The 19,091-nt window shown below is 54.3% G+C and overlaps 1 protein-coding gene across 1 annotated transcript; it reads right to left on the bottom strand.

The window, feature by feature from the left end:
• Positions 1-656: 656 nt before the first annotated feature.
• Positions 657-18,007, bottom strand: CHAF1B (chromatin assembly factor 1 subunit B). The gene is made up of 13 exons (XM_037040617.1): positions 17,849-18,007; positions 16,889-17,021; positions 14,818-14,935; positions 14,349-14,452; positions 10,202-10,298; positions 8,959-9,043; positions 7,598-7,691; positions 6,463-6,532; positions 6,283-6,374; positions 4,237-4,390; positions 3,285-3,683; positions 1,744-1,835; positions 657-1,192 (listed from the first exon to the last, which is right to left on the bottom strand). Exons 1-13 carry the CDS (start codon positions 17,972-17,974, stop codon positions 1,101-1,103), a joined length of 1,656 nt encoding a protein of 551 aa, XP_036896512.1. The 5' UTR covers positions 17,975-18,007; the 3' UTR covers positions 657-1,100.
• Positions 18,008-19,091: the final 1,084 nt, after the last annotated feature.

The raw sequence follows: 19,091 nt of genomic DNA, 5'->3' as shown, positions 1-19,091 counted from the left end.
TTCTCGGCGCCAGCTCCTAAACTGGGGCTCCGCCAACTGCCACACGGGCTGTGTCCCAGTCGCCCCGCCCTGTGCCTCCTGCAGCAACGGCCCCACTTCCCCACCTTCCCAACAGGAAGGGAGACCTTGTGGCCGTCCAGGACCGGAGAGAGCAGAGGCACCGGTATAAATTATAAGTTACGTTTTCTTGCTTTGAGAAATCAATCTAAAAACTCGACCTATTTGGATACCAAATGGCATCTAAAGTAAAATCTCAACTCTCCCCATAAAAAGAAAAACAAAACAAAATAAGAAGGTGGAGGAAATACACCAAAACAGTAACAAGGGTCCCTTTCAGGGTGAGATGATGGGGGTCTCTACTCCCAACCTGTTTTAATTTTTTTGTTTATTTTATTTCTTTGTTAAAAAATGATTTGAGAGAGAGAGAAAGAATCATTGACCTATTGTTCCACTTACCTATGCATTCACTGATCGCTTCTTGTTTGTGCCCGGATGGGGGGATCGAACCCGCAACCTTGGTGTATCAGGACAACACTGTAACTGACTGAGCGACCTGGCCAGGGCCCAACCTGCTCTTTCCTACTTCACTCTAGTTTATTAACTTTTTAGAATGAACACATTACCTTTAAAACTGGAAAGCAAAAATCAAATACAACTTCCAGAAATTAGTCAGCTATTTAGAAACCAAATCTAAAAACCATTGAAACATTCCAGAACTCTATAGAACAAATCCGCACAAATCCCTTCCCAGCTCCAGCGAGCGCAGTGGCTGCCGGTGGCGCCACACTTTCACGGAAGCGGCTCGGGGAGCAGCACCTGCTGCTCACAGCAGGGAGCGCTGAGCTAGTCCACGGTCCGAAACACATCCACGAGAGGACGTGGCCTATCGGCACATGCGCATGTCCAAGGTAAACTGCACCTGACATGGGAAGAAACATTTTGGGAGGAAAACGGTCCCTGTGCGTCTCATTACAGAAGCCCGTTTAGCAGTGTTGGCCAGGCCCCCTCTGACGCCAGGTCTGGGGTCTTCAGCCCTGCTCCCTTCCCTCTGCACACAGAGTCCTCAGACTTGGCAGCCTTCCAGCACGAGTCAGGTGTCCTCAAAGGTCCCAACCTTGGGCACTGCCGTTGTGTCCCCCAACTTGGGGCCGCTTCAGCTCCAGGGAACTACCCTGAGGGTCTCCAGGCATCTCTGAAACATTAACAAACGCAAGGTGGGCAAGTCAGTGAAAACTACCTGAAGTTAAGAGCTGACGTTCAGAAAATAAATTCTGAGCCCAGACACGGAATTAAAACACCTGCCAGGGTCCCGTGTTCAGAGAGGTGGAAGAGTCTGTGCCAGCAGTGCTCAAACAGGGGCCACTGGCCTCCTGAGGGACAGTGGGCAATGTCTGGTGACGTTTCATGTCGTGAGTCAGGGGAGTGGGGTACCACCACCCAGGGGCGCTAACAACTACCCTATAGTCACAGGACAACACCCGCGACAGAGCGTGAGCAGCGCCCAGGCCGAGCAGCCTGGCCCACACCACGCCCCGACACGCCACCCAGCTCTCCTGGCGCTTTCAGGGAGGGCGTCTCCCCGCCGGGAAGACACGGGCAGCAGTGGGCCTGGCGGTGCGTCTGGTAAGATGCATCCTTGCTGCCTCCGTGCTGACTCGGAACGAATGGATGTCCATCTCCAGAAGGACGGAAGAGCAGGCACTCCACCTTTAAGGACACGACACCAGAACCGCCGTCACTTACCTGTCTGCATGTCCTCGGAGGGAGGGGTGGACGCCACACTGCTCAGTTCCGAATGCGGAGTATCTGGCTTCAAGGGCAGCAAGTTCACTCTCCTTGGTTAAGAGGAGGAAGGGGGTGCGTGGTGCTCAGTGTCGTGGGAACTGTGTGCACCACCCCTCAAAGCCACCCACAGGAAACGTTGGGCGTTTGCAGCTGATCCTCTCACGCGGGACATCAGACGCAAGGCTGATGCACCCACTTGTTTGGTCACTGAGTTGCTCGTGCACGAGGTTAAACCACCACAGTTGTAATAGTGAACTCAACCTTCACCAGCTGTCTGCGGGTGCCAACGCTGCATGTGGCTGATTGCCAGCGGTGTGCCCAACAGCCTGCTGTGAGACAGGCTTTCTACTACAGAAAGCCCCAGAACATAGGTAGGTCTTTTTAAAATCCACAGTCTTAATTTTGAACAACTGTTATTTTTTAAAAAATTACAGCTGCAAGTAGCTTGCAAGATATTAAGAGGGGAAAACTTCAATAGCAGAACTATTTCAAGGAACACCTTCCCACTCCCTCCCCCACCTGAAAAAGAAAAAACAGAACAGTGCTGGTTGGCAGAAAGAAGTCCGAGTCACACAGCAGCGAACCCTCCCCCAACCCACACTGGCTCTGCTGGTGCAATTGCAAGAGTGCAGCAGATAGGGCGACCTGGTGCTCACAGTGCCTTCTATCACCCACCCCCTCCGCCCAGCCGCCTCCCTGTGCGCTCTCTAGAAGGTGGAGGCTGGGGGACTGGCGGGGAAGGCAGCAGACAGAGGGGACAACGCCTGGCAGCAGCAGGGCTGGGGGACAGAGACTCAGAGGGCCGAGTCTGCACCTGTGTGGCAGGGGCAGGGAACTCCGGCAGTTCACCAGCTGCCCAACAAGAACAGGGGCCAACAAACACAGCCGCATCGTCACCAGAGACGATGGCTCATCTGACTGGACGCCCCATTCACCAGGAGCCCGTCTGCTGGACAGCAGACACCGCCTGGCAACATCCCTTTGAGCCCCTGCCCACTGTGAAGTGCCTGTTACAGCTGTGGACAAGACAGGGCACAGCAGGGGGCACACTTCCTGCCCTCGGGCCTTGTCACCTAACAGGGAAACAAGCAAAAACAAAACCTGGCCACAGTGTGTGACAGAGCAGAGGGCTGAGGGGGAACCTAGTGTGACCCAGGCAGGGGAGCACAGGTCCAGGGCCTGAACAGGACAGTAAAGGCAGAGGCCACCTCCAGGAGCCAGGACTCTGGGGATCCAGTTTTCAGGGTCTGGCTGGAGAGGAGGACACATGGGCGAAGGGGAGGGACAGCTGACAGTCCTGGCTGGAGTGCGGAGCCACAGCGGCTCTCAACAGGCAGGAAGCGGGGCCCGTGGAGGCCTGTGAGCACAGAAGTGGCCCTCTCCGGGCTGAAGTTAAATGGACCGTCTCTCTGGCGGCAGCACGAAGGCCCTACTGGGTGGAAGTTCACCTGCTAAAGTGGGGGCCTCTCTGTGGGTCTTTTCCCATCAGAAGTCCTTACCGGGGCGTCTTGCTCCAGGCCTGCAACGTGTTCAGAGCGACCTTGCGGGGTGGCGGCCCTTTCGCATTCTGACTGCTGGGCTGCAGGGTCTTCCTCTCCTCCAAAGGCACAGACGTGTCCTTGGCTGCCGCTGGGGCCGGGGCTGGCTTCACCTGAGTGGGCGCTGTGCAGGGACTGCTGGGGTCCTGGATTCTGCTGGCAGGGGTCCCCTCTACCTGTCTGGGTCCTGGTGGAGACCCTTGTTGCGTCTGACTCTTGGTTTTCTTTGCTGTATCAGGGGTTCCCGTGCTCAAATCTGGCTTCTCTTTGAAAGGTATTCCAAGTTCATCCTTCTCAAATGTCACGAATGAACAGTAACCATCAGTGGAAGAAATGGCCAGGAAGGCCCCATCGCTGGACCTTCGTGCCCAAAATAGGAGGAAAAGTCAGAAACTTTACCCAAGTCTACCAGCCACTCCTCACCCTCTTGTTACCAGTTAAAAACAGGAAGGTCGAGCAAAGTCACAAGCTTCATTTGAAGGGAAAAAACACGACTCAGAAAGCGGGTGGGTAGGCCTGAGGAGGGGGTGGGGGTGTAGGGTGGGGCAGGAGTAGAGAGCTGAGGGGCTGAGGCCTTGGCGGAAATCAGAGTGCACGGTGATTCCTTGGACAGCTCGTGGGCGCCAGCTCCCAGCCAACCATGGCCTGGCGAGTCCCCAGACCACAGGCCCCAGGGCCACCCTGGATCATAAGCATCGATCAGCCCTGCAGGGCAGTCTGAGGGGCACCGTCGCCCGGTGACCATAGGAAGTGTACTACAAATCAGAAATGGCTTTCCTTTTGATGTTCCTTCCTTTTTCAGAAACTGGTAAATAAGGGTCAGAGGTCCTCTGCTGTACCGAAATGCTCCCAGGCCCAAGGGGACGGGACATTCTCCTTCCGCCACCTGCCTTCCCTCGGCCGAGCCACTCACCAGGAAATGTCGCTCAGGGTGTGGTAATGGATGTTCGACACGTAACCGAAAGGGAAGAGCTGCTGCGTGTCGTAGAAGAGCACAGAGTCTTCGGAAGCCACAGCAAACACCAGGCGGTAGGGCAGGGCCACCAGCGGCCCCTGGGATGGCCCGTCTGCGGGGGGACAGAGGGTGACAAAGGAAGGACAGTTACACAAGCAATGGACAAATTCCACAGGACACAAAGAACAACTTCTCCTCCAAAAGCCCTCTCTCAGGGGACATACGTGATGTAATTTTACTAGCGCTTTACAAAAGAATTCCCATCTATTATTTTATGTTTGAAAGTAGGAATAAAAGGGAACCACGCATGAACCAAGGGCACCCGAGGTCCAAAAGGAAAAGAGAAGGGGGTGTGCGAATGGGGCAGGGCAATCTGACGGGTCCTTTCTGATAAGGAAAAGTGGGGTCCCCTGGAAACACTGTGCCAAGGGACATTTGAATGTTCTTTCCAATTAATTATATTCATTCACACAAAAAATCAGAGTTAGAAACACCTTCCGCTTCCAGCCTTGGAGCAGCAGGGACCCGATTTGCCCTGCAATTCTTCAGGGCGCTGGCCGCTGGCCGCTGGCCACGAAGGCCGATGCCCCGAGAGAAGGCAGGCAAATGCGCGAAGGGCTGCGGGGCCGCACTCCCTGCCTGGAGTTTCCAGGCCCAGCCGAGGAGATGGAGCTGGGTCCAGGCTGCGCACAGACCGGAGAGCTGTGTCCGTCTGTGGCTGAGCACTGGCCAGGTCAGGTGGGTGAGGAGACAGGAGAGAAAGGTCACCCCCAAAGCGCACACGGGCCAGAAACAGCGCACTCCCACCGGCCACAGGACGAGCTCCTGTTTCCAGCAGGGCGGCGACGAGAGCGCTCAGGGGGCTCCGTCTCCCCCTGGGGAAACCCACCCTGGACTCAACTCAGTGCGGCTGTGACGCCCCTAGCACAGCTTAACAGCAGGACCCGTAGGAAGTGAAACGTTTCCAATCAACCTCACCACATCCAAAAATAAAGTTCAAGAATATTTGTAAGAATAAAAACATACTCAACATCCATTAAGGTAAAATTCATGTCTGACATACAGTAAAGAAATTTCAGGGCACACAGAGGAGCAGGAAGACATGACCACAGAGGAGGAAAAGAAAACAATCCACACCAAGGCTGTGTGCACAACGATGTGACCAGTCACAAAGACTGCCCCCTGTGGTCTGGGAGCAAGCTGAGAGGCAAGACCCACACAGAAGTTCAGGGGGAGAAGCAACAGGTCCCAGACGGATGGAGGACATGCTGGACGGCACCACGGGCAGATCACATGGGGGAGAGGTCACCAGGCTGCCGTGGGACTGGTGACCTCTGCAATCCAACACAGTGAGAAGGAGCAGGGCCGAGCGTTGGTGAGCCGCAGGGCGACTTCGCACGACCACGTGTGCAGGCAGGGCCACTGAAGCAGTGCACATAGAGGATGACAAAAATATTTGAAGTAGTAACCGAAACCCCCAAACTGGGAGAAAACAGTTAAAATACAAAGAAAAATCCAATTGAAACAAAATTATGCTGCATAAAAAATTAATAAGGAGCCCTGGTTGGCATAGCTCAGTGGATTGAGCGCAGGCAGGCCTGCGAACCAAAGGATCACAGTTCGATTCCCAGTCAGGGCACATGCCTGGGTTGCAGGCCAGTTCCCAGCAGGGGACGCATGAGAGGCAACCACACATTGTTGTTTCTCTCCCTCTCTCCTTCCCTCACCCTGTAAAAATAAATAAATAAAATCTAAAAAAAGTATTAAATAAATTGATAATGAGCCTTTTAACCAGCTTCAGTGGAAAAAAAGAACGGGCAGATATTCCTTAAAGTTGCTACCAGCAAAGAAAGCGTGCTCCCAACAGTGCAAACCCCTGTGAGTAACACAACCGAGCCAACCTCGCGGGCTCCCCTTTCCCCAGGAGACAAACTCCAAATCACAGCCCCCCTCCGGTGACGTCCCTGGCAGAAAACCCCACACAAGTTCTGGGTGCTCACGTGCCTGTCTCCACCGCTGGCCTCAACTCGAAGTAGACGGGACAGCAGCGGACAGCAAGCGTCGCTTTCCCGGGACACGGAAGATGAGCGATAGGCCTACAGATTGAAGAAGGTTTCAGAGAAAGGCGCAGCTGCCCAAGGGCAGCGAGAAGGGGCCGTTTCAAAGGGTTCCTCAGTGGCATACCTCTTCAGATTCTTCCTGGAGAAAACGTAGGTTGTGTTGGTCACATTCTCGCCCGACTCCACACACCCGGCTGGGGAGGTGGGAAAAGGCAGAGTCATTAAGCTGTTCACCAGCACAAGCCCAGGAGTGGGCTTCTGGTGTGTAAAATAATTTTCCCAGCAGGGTATTCCCTGGACACTGTTTCTGTGACTGGGGATGAACACAAACCTTGTCACAGTCTGGGCTCAGCCCTTCCTCTGGTTCTGCCTGCCTGTCCTCTCACCTGAGTGTCACCTCCCCTGAGGGGCTGGGCTGCCCTGGAGCCGCCTCCAGGCCCCGGGCAGGAAGAAGGGAAAGCAGGAACCCTCTTCGGAAAGACCTCTGCCCGAGAACCTGGCCAGTCCCTGTTGCAGGGCTGCGCCGACACCCCCAGCTGTGTGCCCAGATCCGACCTCCGCTGCCATCCAAGGCTGAGACCAGGCCTTCTCCCACCTGCGACGGACCAGGAGGCCTGGCCCTCTGCTGAAACCTCCAGCTCCTATAGACACTGAGTGGGCGCTGGGGGCAGCCCGTACCCGAGATTTCTTCCGCACTCACCCCAGGATGCCCTCAGAGCCAGGTCAGAGCCTGGCAGAGCACGACCGTCACACACAGCTGCCCGGGAACACCCCCATCTGGCGCCGCTCTTTCCCGATGCAGCGCCACACACGGCCTCACACAGGTCGGCCTGCGCCCACCAGGGAGGGCAGGAGCCGCCCCGCCCCATCCTTCCCTCCCCACGCGTCCACTGACACACGACTGTCACCTCTGCGTTTCCTCCAGGCTTACATGACAAACCGCCTACCTGACCCACATGTACGCGCACACGGTGGGTTTTTTAGTTTCTTTACAAAGTGGAGTATTATCTAGACTCTTCCTCATTTTGCTTTTCTGAGTCAACTACTCATGAAAGTTAACTTACGCAGCACTGATGCGTTCTCCTCCCCCCTTTACCCACCCTCCTTGGTTTCCCTCCTCGGACATTTTATTCCTATTTTGGCCTTTCCCCGATATCCACACACCATCTGATACCGCACTTGCTGTTAGACACCTGGAGGTAACTAGAGGTTTGAGCCCTCAGACCTGTCCTGGCGAGGCCCTGTGTTGTCCTACGCACCTGGCGTCAGGAGCAGAGACCCATCAGGGGTGAAGCTAAGGCGACGAAAGAAGGACTTCATGCTGTCGTCGTGAAACATTCGGTAACTTCTTGCCTGTGGCCCGAAGTTTAAACATTATTCCAAACCCTTACGTTCATAAGAAAGGCTTACTGATTTCTAAGTTTTGTATTATCATTCATTACTGACCATAGTAAACAAACCTACAATAATGTATTATACATCAAACACTCTTGATAACTAATCATGAACTGATCCTTTTTGTTCACAGCTGTGTACACGTGTACATGCATGTGTATGTACACGTGTACAGCTGTGTACATGTCCGTGTGTGTGTGGGCGCATGGTTCGACAGTGAGCTTACGCCCTCAGGCACCAGTGGTCTGTGTGGGGTAAGCCTGGAAGATAGCAGGAAGACGGCCGGGAGTCCTTCACTCGTTGTCTGTGTGTATGATGTAGGGCTTCCAACCCAATGAAAGCTTTTTTAAAAGAATACAGTTGACTACTGAACTGGTGACCACATCTTCCCAAACATTTCTTGAACGCCATGTGAACGTCGGTGCTGCCTTCACCAGCACTTCGTGAACTTCAAGACTTTAGTCCCCAAGAACCCAAGGGCGCATTACCTCCCACTTTACAAAGTGGGCCCCTGCCAGCACCAGCCAGCCCGAGGCCCGTGCAGTCTCAACCCGCCACCCTGGGGCTGGACGGGCACTCGTCCCTTTCTTTTGCCAGTAAGCAGCTGGCTCCCTTCAGGCCGAGCACCTGCCCCATAGTCTTGATTCCTCCAGGACTAGGGTCCTTCTTTCACTCGCCAGTTCTTTCTAAGGGCAAAATCCCCTGCTCCCGAATGCCAGCCCAACGCTGGGTCCCGCCGTCGCGGCTACCTGAGTGCTCTCCCTGCCTCTGCCTGCCAAGACGCTGCACTGCCTGCTGCTGACAATCCGCCACAAGACCCACCTGCCTTCCCACACCTAATGCCGGGGTCCTCCCAGGTCAGTGGTCCTGACCCCCGCTACACCTCGGAATCCCGTAGGACACCCTGCCTGCCTCAAGCCAAGTGAGGCACGCCTCTGCGGGTAGAGACCAGGCATTCGTATTTTTTAATGCTTCCCAGGTGACTGTGCAGGGCAGCCAGAGCTGGAAACACTGTCCTCCACCATCAGCTCTGCTCCAGCGCCCAGATGTCCCCATTTCCAGACTGGCCAGGCCCCCCCAAGAACTGAGCCTGGACTGTCCGAGAAGAAACCTTACTGGGGTCCAGGTGTCGCTGAGAAAGTGATTTGCCCGCGAGATACGGGGGAGCTCAGACCTCCTACATCCCGGCTAATGTCTGCTGCGAGGAAGGCAAAGCCGCTCCTACCTCCCCTTCAGCGCCCGTGCCCGACAGCATCTTTGAAACATTGAAAGCCACACGCTTCTTCTGTGTGCTGTACACCCTCAGGGTCCTGAACAAAACAGAGTCTGATTGACTTTTTCCAGCAGAGGGGTTGTGTTTCACACAGGAACAATCCGTTACCCAAATCGAAGGTCACTGCAATGATTTTCGGCCTGCAAAACCATTTACCAATGACTTTCCCACGCAACTGAGTAATGACAAAGCTTGCTTTCGGCATGAGCCACCAAAAGGCTGTCACTAACGACGTGGAGAAAGACGTCACCCTTTCATTTCGTACTGAACGTCTCAGCCTCTAAATAAGGTGAGCAACAGGCCTGGCCTGGTTTTCCAGGGCCTGGACCTGGGGCCAGGGCAGCCTGTGTGACTGTGGTGGAATTTACTGTGTGTTGAACAGTGTCGCCCTTGGGGACTCGCAGGGGTAAGGGGACCACCAGCAGCAAAATTTGATGGCTGGTAATGAATTTTGTTCCCACATCTGGAATAAAATGTGCTTCCCTCCTAACCGGTTGCCTGAGTAAAAACATCATCAGAAAATAAACAACACTGGGAATATAGCAGAAGACTACGAAAAATACACCCTGACTTTTCCATGTCACTTTCATGCCAGTGCCCCCTGAACTTATATGTTCTGTAATTAGAAGTGGTCGATAAATATTCAGTGGGGCCATTCTGACTGATGAGTAACGGGCTTGACACTCTGATTTTTGAAAGTCTTTGTTCCAAAAACACAATTCAGAGCAATCGTCCCAGCAAACACAGCAGGAAGCCCTCCTTTCAAAAAGGACAAAAGGTTTTATGTTTATGTCAAGTTAAACAGTCTCATTAAAATCACTGCCATAGTAAATATAATAAAAAATAAGGTAAAATATCTAGCCCTACCACTGGGTACATCTTCCTAGGTCATATTTATAAAAGACTTTTTCTTCAAAAGTTGCCTGTGAAATTCAAATTTAACTCAGACCTCTTTCTGCATTCACTCACTCACTCAATGAAGATTTTCTAAGCACTAACTTCAGGTCAGTCACTTGCCCTGATCGGTTTCCAATGTTTCTTATACTGGCAAAATAGCAGAAGACAAAGTCCTTTATGTGAAACTGAGAACAAAAGAATCAAAGCTAGGCCACGGTTTATATCAGTTAAGTTGTAATAAAACACTTCTGCAGAAATTTTCAAGTAAATAAAGATAATTTGTCTTATCCTAAGGTACCTGTCACAGCTCAGGGTAGCAATATACTGTCCCAAAGGATCCCAGGTTATTCCTTGTACATAACTTTTATGTTCATTAAAGATGGAGATCTTTTGTCCTATGAAAAAAGCACACAACAGCATTACAAAACCTGCTCAAGCACAATCGGCGTACACTACCATTAAACGTTGTTGTCTTTGTACAATACTACTCTGCATGCAGTAGGCAGTGAGACTGCAGCAAACTGTGTCGGACACAAAGACGACTTCACACAGCCCCCACTCCCAAGGCACTTGGAGCTCAGCGGCAGAGACAGCCACTGACGGGAAAGCACGCTGCAGCTTGACAGAGGGTGTGCTTACGGTCCAGGGGAGAAGGGTGGCTAACAAGCAGCAGGTGAGGGTCAAGGGGATGAGCTGAGCCCAGTTCTCAGGTCAGGCAGGATGAAGGGGTCAGCGAGGGGAAAGGAGGTACTGTAGGCAAAGCACAGGGCTGAGGGCCATGGAAATGGAGCGATGACAGTAACACAACAGTGGGTGGGTGAGGGCCACGGCCAAAACAACAAGACAAGGAGGAGAGGCAGTAAGTAACAGAATTCCTGGGTCCTAGGAAAAGGCTCCAGGTATTCAGAGTGGCCAAGAGGAACACTAAGAGGAAGGGACCTGATTACAAAGGCGAAACTGAGGTTTTATTTATTTATTTATTAAAAATATTTTATTTATTTATCTTTTTAGAGGGGAAGGGAAGGAGAGAGGAAAGAAACATCAATGTATGGTTGCTTCTCGTGAGTCCCCTGCTGGGAACTGGCCTGCAACCCAGGCATGTGCCCTGACTGGGAATCGAACCGCGATCGTCTGGTTCGCAGGCCTGCGCTCAATCCACTGAGCTACACCAGCCAGGGCCGAAACTGAGGTTTTAGAGAGAGCAGAGGAAGTGTCACTAGTGAGCAGGTGGGAGCAGACCAGGGCAAGACAAGAGCCTGAACCAGAGCTGTGCTACCAGGGACCGGCCTGCGGGGACATATTTAGAAGGAAAACCAGGAACACACAAAGATGACCTGAATGGGGTTCAGGAAGCCTCGGCCACACTTGAAAGAACAAAACAAAGCCCTTTTCCCTGCAGCAGCCTGCCCCTGGCTCACTCACTCTGCACCGTGCTCCTCCTCCAGTCACCCAGGCCCTGAGCCTCGGCTGCTGCTCCCCACCATTCTCTGCCATCTGCCTGCAGACCTGGGCCCTCTAGCTGCCAGTGGCCTACTTTCCTGCCTTTCTCCTTCCTCAGCCTCTTTTCAGGGTGTCTGCTGAGGTTAAGAGGGCTGGGGTGTGGAAGAGGGCATACAGAGACCTATAAAGGATTGGGGGGAGCTACTGGGGAGAACAGGAGGGGGATCTAAGCCCCAGGTAGGGGACACTAGTGAGGCTGGTGAGTCACCCAAATCTGCAGGGTGGAAGGTCTTCGTCCAGCTGTGTTCAGCCTGGGACTGGGAACTAGCAGGAGACTGTCACCCCGATCCCAATCCTGGGTTGGGGTTTGTCTTGGGAAGGATGGAAGGAAAGGGTCTGAGGGAACAGACTGTTGATAATGGACGACCTGGGGCAGCAGGCTGGCTGGAGGGAACAGCCGAGGCCAGAGGCGCTAACAGACTGGGAACAGGCTGGGGGCTGAGGGCTCGAGGAGGAAGCACATGAGGTGCTGAGAGAACCGAAGGAGGCAGTTTGATGGGAGAGGGGCCCCTGGCTTCAGAGGTCAGATAGAGACCCGCGGACTGGTACAACGTGAGAACGGGGTTAAGCCAACGTCCTTTTACAAGTGCTGTCCTAAAGACTGCGACAAACTGTGAGGAGCTAAGGGGGATGGAAAGTAGAAGAAATCACACCACACGGAATTCCTTCAATAAAAATGGACCAACTTGAAAGAACTGTACCTATGCTACACACGCACAACCTTTACAAAAAAGACAGTGGTCTGGGGTGGGGCCCTGATTTCCACACTCCCCGCAGCGTCCCAGCGCAGGAAATAGCACTGACATGCACCTGGCTCGCTAAGAGCTGAGTCACAGTGGACGCGTCAGATCCTGTCAACTCTCCCTACAAACCATGTCCCAGCCCAACCCTTTCCCTCCCTTTCCATCAGCCCAGGCCACTGTCACCTCCCCTGAATTACTCCTCTGCCACTAACTGCTTCCCCTGCTATCTATCACCTGTGTTCTCCTAGGACCAATCTGCCACGTGCCACCCAGAGACATCTTTTTTAAATGTAAATAAAATCCCATCATTCTCCTGCTCAAAACCCTCAGCAGCTTGGGTCACACTTGGGATACAACGTACAGCCTCCTGGGGCCTGGCCCCACCCCTCAGTCCCCCACCCCACCTCTGGTAGGCTCTCCATTTCCCACACACGCACACACAGCCTGTGCACTTGCTGGATGCTGTTCCCAAAACAACGCACATGGCCTGCTCCCCACCTCCATTCAAGTCTGTCCAGACCTCGTGCTCAGAGAGCCTTCCCAGGTGGCCTATGTTCTCCGACTGGCCGCTTCGCAGCACCTCCACCACCTGCCACCCTGCCGCCTTAGCCACCTTATTCATAAGCTGTTCCAGCACTTGCCGCAGTGCCCTGAGTGTCGGCAAAGTTCAAGGTCAAACAGCTGGCCTCACAGGGGCAGANAATGGACCAACTTGAAAGAACTGTACCTATGCTACACACACACAACCTTTACAAAAAAGACAGTGGTCTGGGGTGGGGCCCTGATTTCCACACTCCCCGCAGCGTCCCAGCACAGGAAACAGCACTGACATGCACCTGGCTGGCTAAGAGCTCAGAGTCACAGTGGACGTGTCAGATCCTGTCAACTCTCCCTACAAACCATGTCCCAGCCCAACCCTTTCCCTCCCTTTCCATCAGCCCAGGCCACTGTCACCTCCCCTGAATTACTCCTCTGCCACTAACTGCTTCCCCTGCTATCACCTGTGTTCTCCTAGGACCAATCTGCCACGTGCCACCCAGAGACATCTTTTTAAAATGTAAATAAAATCCCATCATTCTCCTGCTCAAAACCCTCAGCAGCTTGGGTCACACTTGGGGTACAACGTACAGCCTCCTGGGGCCTGGCCCCACCCCTCAGTCCCCCACCCCACCTCTGGTAGGCTCTCCATTTCCCACACACGCACACACAGCCTGTGCACTCGCTGGATGCTGTTCCCAAAACAACGCACATGGCCTGCTCCCCACCTCCATTCAAGTCTGTCCAGACCTCGTGCTCAGAGAGCCTTCCCAGGTGGCCTATGCTCTCCGACTGGCCGCTTCGCAGCACCTCCACCACCTGACACCCTGCCACCTTAGCCACCTTATTCATAAGCTGTTCCAGCACTTGCCGCAGTGCCCTGAGTGTCGACAATGTTCAAGGTCAAAAAGCTGGCCTCACAGGGGCAGTGAGGGGACTGTCTAGGACAAAGGCCAGATTTGAGGATGAGAACAAGGGGCAGCCGCACTCCATCAGAATGAGTGTGACGGAGACAGAGTACGACAGAGGGAGGCAAGCTAGAGGACGGTGCAGCTGGCAGCCCGGGACCAGAAGGACAGACTGTGAAGGTGGGGATGAAATCTGGTCCGCGGGGGCTGGGAGAGCCAGCAGCCAGCACAGCACAGGAAAGCGGAGGAGGCAGCTTGGGAGAAAACGCCAAGCCTGAGTGAAGGCCCGCAGGCTCGGGCACCCTACTGCTCTTGGCACAGCTGTGACTACTCCTGGGCTACCGTCTCCCCGATAGGGAACACGCTCTTCGCAGGCAGCTCAGTGACCCCCCAACCCCCAGTCTCCCAAAATGAAAGCCCAACTCCACCTGCCCCAACCTGGCGCAGTCCGTGCCCATCAACGAAGACTTACCGACCCTCCTCCAACCCAACCTCTGCAGCAGCAGGGACCAGCCTGTCCCCTTCGTGGCTGCACCCCACGCAAGCAGGACTCATGACGCCACAGCAAGGCTCCTGCCTTCTGACCGGGACCCTAAAGCTGAGCTGGGCCCCCAGCACAAGGCTAATTCCCACCCTGCTCTGCAGCCTCCCAATGTCTGCTCACTACAGAAAGTCCTCTGACGCCTTAAAGAGAGCAGGCCGGCCCCTAGACCCCTAGACTACTGCTCCTCTGACGGTAACAACGCCCTTCAGCCACCTTTGCTGACGTCCCACACGATGGCTGTGTTGTCCACTGAGGCGGAAGCCATCAGATTCCCATCCGTGGCCCAGCAAATGTCATACACGTCTTCCAAGTGGCCCCTAGAACCGGAGAGGGAGAGGAAGGGAGAGAAGAGAGAAGTGACCGAACACGTAAAGGCCAGCTCAGGGACCACGCATTAGCACGGGATTTTAGAAACTGCCGCTGGAACTAGGTTAGCTGTAGCTGTGACCTACTGCAGTCAAGGGTATTTGTGTCTTTAAAATGGATTCGATTCTACTAAGAACACTTTATAGCAGAAACTAAGAAAACCCATCTGAAGCCTGCTTTTATGTTTTAAAACTATTCTCTTATTTCTGCCTTGCCTAAGTAAGAGTTTCAAGTCAGGTAAAAAAGCCAAAATGCCCATTAGGTTAATGTGCTTGGAAGGTAAAGATGAATCACTCCGCGCCCCTCCCCATGCTACCTGAGGGTTTTTACGACGGTCCAGTTCTCCTTATTCAGCTCAGCCTCATCCTCATCCTGAAAAACGATCTGTTCTGGCTCCTTGTTGTCGTTTACCTTCCACAACAGAATGACCGCATCTGTGAAGGGAGTCGGTTAAGGATGGCTCGAGCAGCGCCCTGTCCGGATTTCTGGGCGATTAAACAATATATTTGTTGTCGGCCCTAACAGCTGACCTCTAAGAATTCTAACGAGAAAAACAGGTTTGCCTCCTGAATGGAACCTCCAAAATCAGATTCATCCAGACCAATGCTATACACAGCCGCCTTAAACAGAAGGGTCCCCAAGCCAGCCAAACACCCCGCAAAGCAACTGATGACCTTAACAAACCTACAGGCATATCCCAGGTATGACTGAGTAAGAAAAAAGCAGCCACAAAGAGCCACAGACACATGCCAGGCCTGGCCGATCGCCCCTAGCTGTGTGACCTCCAGCAAGTCCCTTGAGGCCTCCGAGTCCTCACCTGTAAAACAGGGAGGGCAACAGAACACCTGCCTCAGGAGTCAACAAGTTCACCCGCAGAGCACCTACGACACAAAGCCTGGCACACGGTGACCCATCGGGGTGCCAGCTGTTAACATCACGGACGCGACGGTAGGTCAGCAGGACGTTATCAACTGTCTGGGTCCCCCTCCCCACGCTGATTCCACGCTCACCACTCGCCCTTCCACCCTGACTCGGCTTCCCTCTGAGGACTGCCTGCAGGAGGGCAGTGAAGGAGGCGACGGAATACACACACGTTCGCATTCTGGGACTGGAACCCTGGCAGCCCAGCCGAGCGGAGATGGGCCCTGCCAGGCAGACACTTCCTCCCACGTGCAGCTCTCTGGGCCTCCAAGGCCGAAGGACTTCACTGCCCTGGGCAACCTCACCAGAGACAGCCAGCCTGGCCCACCAGGGCATGTCCCCACTCCCCGCCTTTCTCTCTACGCACCTGCTCAGGCCCGCAGGCACGGTCTTTTCCTCCTGCAAACCAAGTCTGAGATTTCTGTCTTATTTTGTACTGACTTCTACCCTGTTCTGGTGTTAAAGCATGGCTTTTTCTGTACAGTTGGAGGAGTAGAGATAGAGGACATATAAAGTGGAGCTGCTAAAATTATTCACATTAGGAAGGTTGAGGCGGGAGAAAAGTCACTGTCCTTGTTCTAACTGACCTGGGGCCTCAAACTCTGTGAACCCCCCGGTCCTGCGTCAACGCCTAGATGTGCATCTGGACACACACCAGGCCTTCAGGGAACAAACCCTCTGATCGCCCAGGACCCAGGCCACCTGACAGCCCTGACCTAGACCACTGGGCGTGACCAAGGCCGTGTGCCCACCCCAGACCACCTGGCACCATCATCCTCACTGCCCGACTCCTGCTGGTAACTGTCCTGGACCAACCCTAGGGCTAGGAACGCAGCATTGACAATTCTCAAGAACACACTTTCAACTCTGAGAAGTCTTCACTTTTCTTTCCCTTTGGAGCCCACCTGTGCTCCCAGGGTGTAAACTCTAAGACCCTTGACTAAATCACTATTACTTCCTCCCCGCCAAAGCCTCCAGACTCTTCCTGAGTTCGCTGGACAAGTTTTATGCCACTTAAGCACAAGCAGAATGTATAAATCAATCTACTTCCACCAAACAAACATACTTTAGAGGGCTAATTAGTTAACTAATTATACAGAAACATGAAACAGACTGCGATCACTTATGAATTCTAAACCAACAATCCGGCAAGGCCAGAACAGGGCCCAGACTCCGGCAGATCGATGAACACCGCCGCCCCCACCCGGTCTCCAAACCCGCCCAGTGGGGGCCCCTTGGGGTGGGGGAGCCACCTTCACGTGGGTCTTCTAGGTTTGCTGTCTTCCATCTGCTCACACTCCCCAGAACATTATTTTTATTTTACTAAGCTATCCATGTGATAGACTGTCAAGGTCAAGCGACCTCTAAAATAAAAAAGCCTGTGACCTGTAAAATAAAAAATCCTGGGATTTACCACAGACACACGGGTATGTAGTTTCTAAGGGATTTTGAAGTACAATACTCACCATCGCCCCCGGAGGCTAACATTTCCCCATTTGGAGAAAAACGCACGACGTTGACGGCTTTGGTATGGCGAGCAAGACTGGACAAAAATTCCACAATGGCCTTTCCGTCTGGTCCTTTCTCCACCTTCCAGATCTGTTGATACCAAAACGGTCACCCAGAGAAACAGAGAGTGGGCACCTACCATACTGCGCACACAGACCCAACACCCACTGAAATTCCCACTGACATAATCTATGCTTATTTCCAGGAAGGAAATGTAGTTTGTCTTCTGAAACAGAAAACAAAGGTACCTCTATCTGAAACACAAGCCACAGTCCCCTGCCTGCTGTCCTCCCTCCTACCTCCTTCTGGTGCAGATTGCTCCCCAGCAGGAACCCGGCTCAGGGCCCTAAAACCATGGGCACCCCAGGTCCCTCAGTCTAGGGAACAGGACCAAAGAAAGGAAGCTGCTTTCTTTTGTTGCCTGGCTCCCAGGAGGCCCTGAGACTCATCCCTCTGGTCTAGACGAGGAAGTAGCTTGAATTGGCGGGCGTTGTCCTATTTTGCTGTGCACAACACACACCTTTTTTGCCCACATTTTTGAGGGAAAAATAAGGATATGCATTATACACGGGTGGTACTAATTCTGTACCAATATTAATGTTCTTAATTCTTTTCTTTATGCTTATGCGTTAAAAGTGTAACTCTAGAAAGCAGTAACAATATCCGTATGCAAATAAATACACTCAAATAACATCATCGGCTTTGTTTCTAAATATGAATAAATAAAAAACCGAATTAAAAAATTAAAACGAAAGACTTTTTTCCAGAAAGTTTGGGCGCAAACCACAAGGGCGCATTATACACACCAGCTCATGGTACCCGGCACAATACGGTAGCTGTAAATCAAAGACTGGAGGAGGCTGGCTGCTCCGGGTGCCTGCCCGCGCCCCTCCGCCTGCGCCCCGTGCCCGCTTTACCCGCACGGCCGTGTCGACGCCCGCGGACGCCAGCCGGTGGGTCCGCCCCGCCGCGCCAGGCTGCAGGTCCAGGCTATACACCGGCTCCTTGTTGTGCCAGGCGATCTCGCACGTGATGACTTTCATCCTCCCGCGTCGCCCGGGGGCAGGGGCCGGTTCCTTTCCCAGAGGCAGAGGACAGCGTGAGTCGTGGGGAAGGAGCTGAGTATCACAGCCGGAAACCTGAACGCTCGGGAGCAGCCAGGACCCCCAACTAGGAAGAAGGCGGCTGTGTTGGAAGGGAGGCCGATCACGGCTTGACACAGGCCCCGCAAATTCCAACTAGAATGCTCTGCTGAGCCCCTGCTTTTGAGATTGTCCTGCTACGTCCGACCGTCCGTCTGTCCAGAAGAGCAAAATGGCAGGCAGAGAAAATCAGGAGGCTGGCGCCACCCCCACTTAGTGGCGGTTCGGGGCGCTCCGGGAGAGCTGGGGGAGCACGGGCAGCACGGGGAGGGAACCCCACTTTCCAGGAGCCTGGCTGCCCGGGGGAGTGGTCCCCAGGAAGAGGTGGCTGCCGGGGGCTGCAGAAAGAGAGGGCCGGGGCCGCGCGGAAACCCCGCTTTCCAGGGACCGGGCTGCCGGGGCAGGGAGCCTCCCGGGGCAGGCGACTGCTTCCCCGAACTGTTTGGGCAGGGCGCTCGGCCCAGGAAGCCCAGACCCGGGCTGGCGGGAAGAGACGGCGCGGGGCTGAGGCTTGGCGGGAACCGGGCGCCCGAACGCACGCCGCTCTGGAGCTATCCCGGGCCCCCGCCGCCTGCCCTCAGAGACAGCCTGTCGCGTCAGCCGGGCCCGCTCTGGAGACCCGCGGGGACACCGGGACGCGAGAACCAGCAGCGCGGAAAACATACCTGCAGGGACTCAGTCAACGGCACCTTGGCGCGCGCGGATTCCCGCGCTCGCGTGGGCGGGGCCACGCGGCGGCCCGCCCCCGCCCCGCCCCGCCCCGCCCCGAGCGGTGAGCGACGTCCTGAGCGGATGAGTCATCCAATCAGGGCTCGCTCCTGCGGGCTCCAACTTTCCGACGCCGGGCTGGGCGAATGGGTGAGCTCTCCCATCATTCGTTGGAACCCCGTCTTCCCTTGTGGGTCCGTCCTTTCAGTAAGTGTTGCCTGAACCCCAGTTCTACGCTGGGCCGTGTGCCCGCGCTGCACACGCGGCGGAAGGCAAAGTCGACTCACCGGTGAGGCGGCGAGCGGTCCTG

This window comes from Sturnira hondurensis, unplaced genomic scaffold, assembly GCF_014824575.4.
Source record: "Sturnira hondurensis isolate 20B ecotype Veracruz unplaced genomic scaffold, ASM1482457v3 Scaffold0002640, whole genome shotgun sequence".
Taxonomy (NCBI): domain Eukaryota; kingdom Metazoa; phylum Chordata; class Mammalia; order Chiroptera; family Phyllostomidae; genus Sturnira; species Sturnira hondurensis.
The sequence above is the reverse complement of the archived record's forward strand: the minus strand, read 5'-3'. Positions and strand labels throughout refer to the sequence as shown.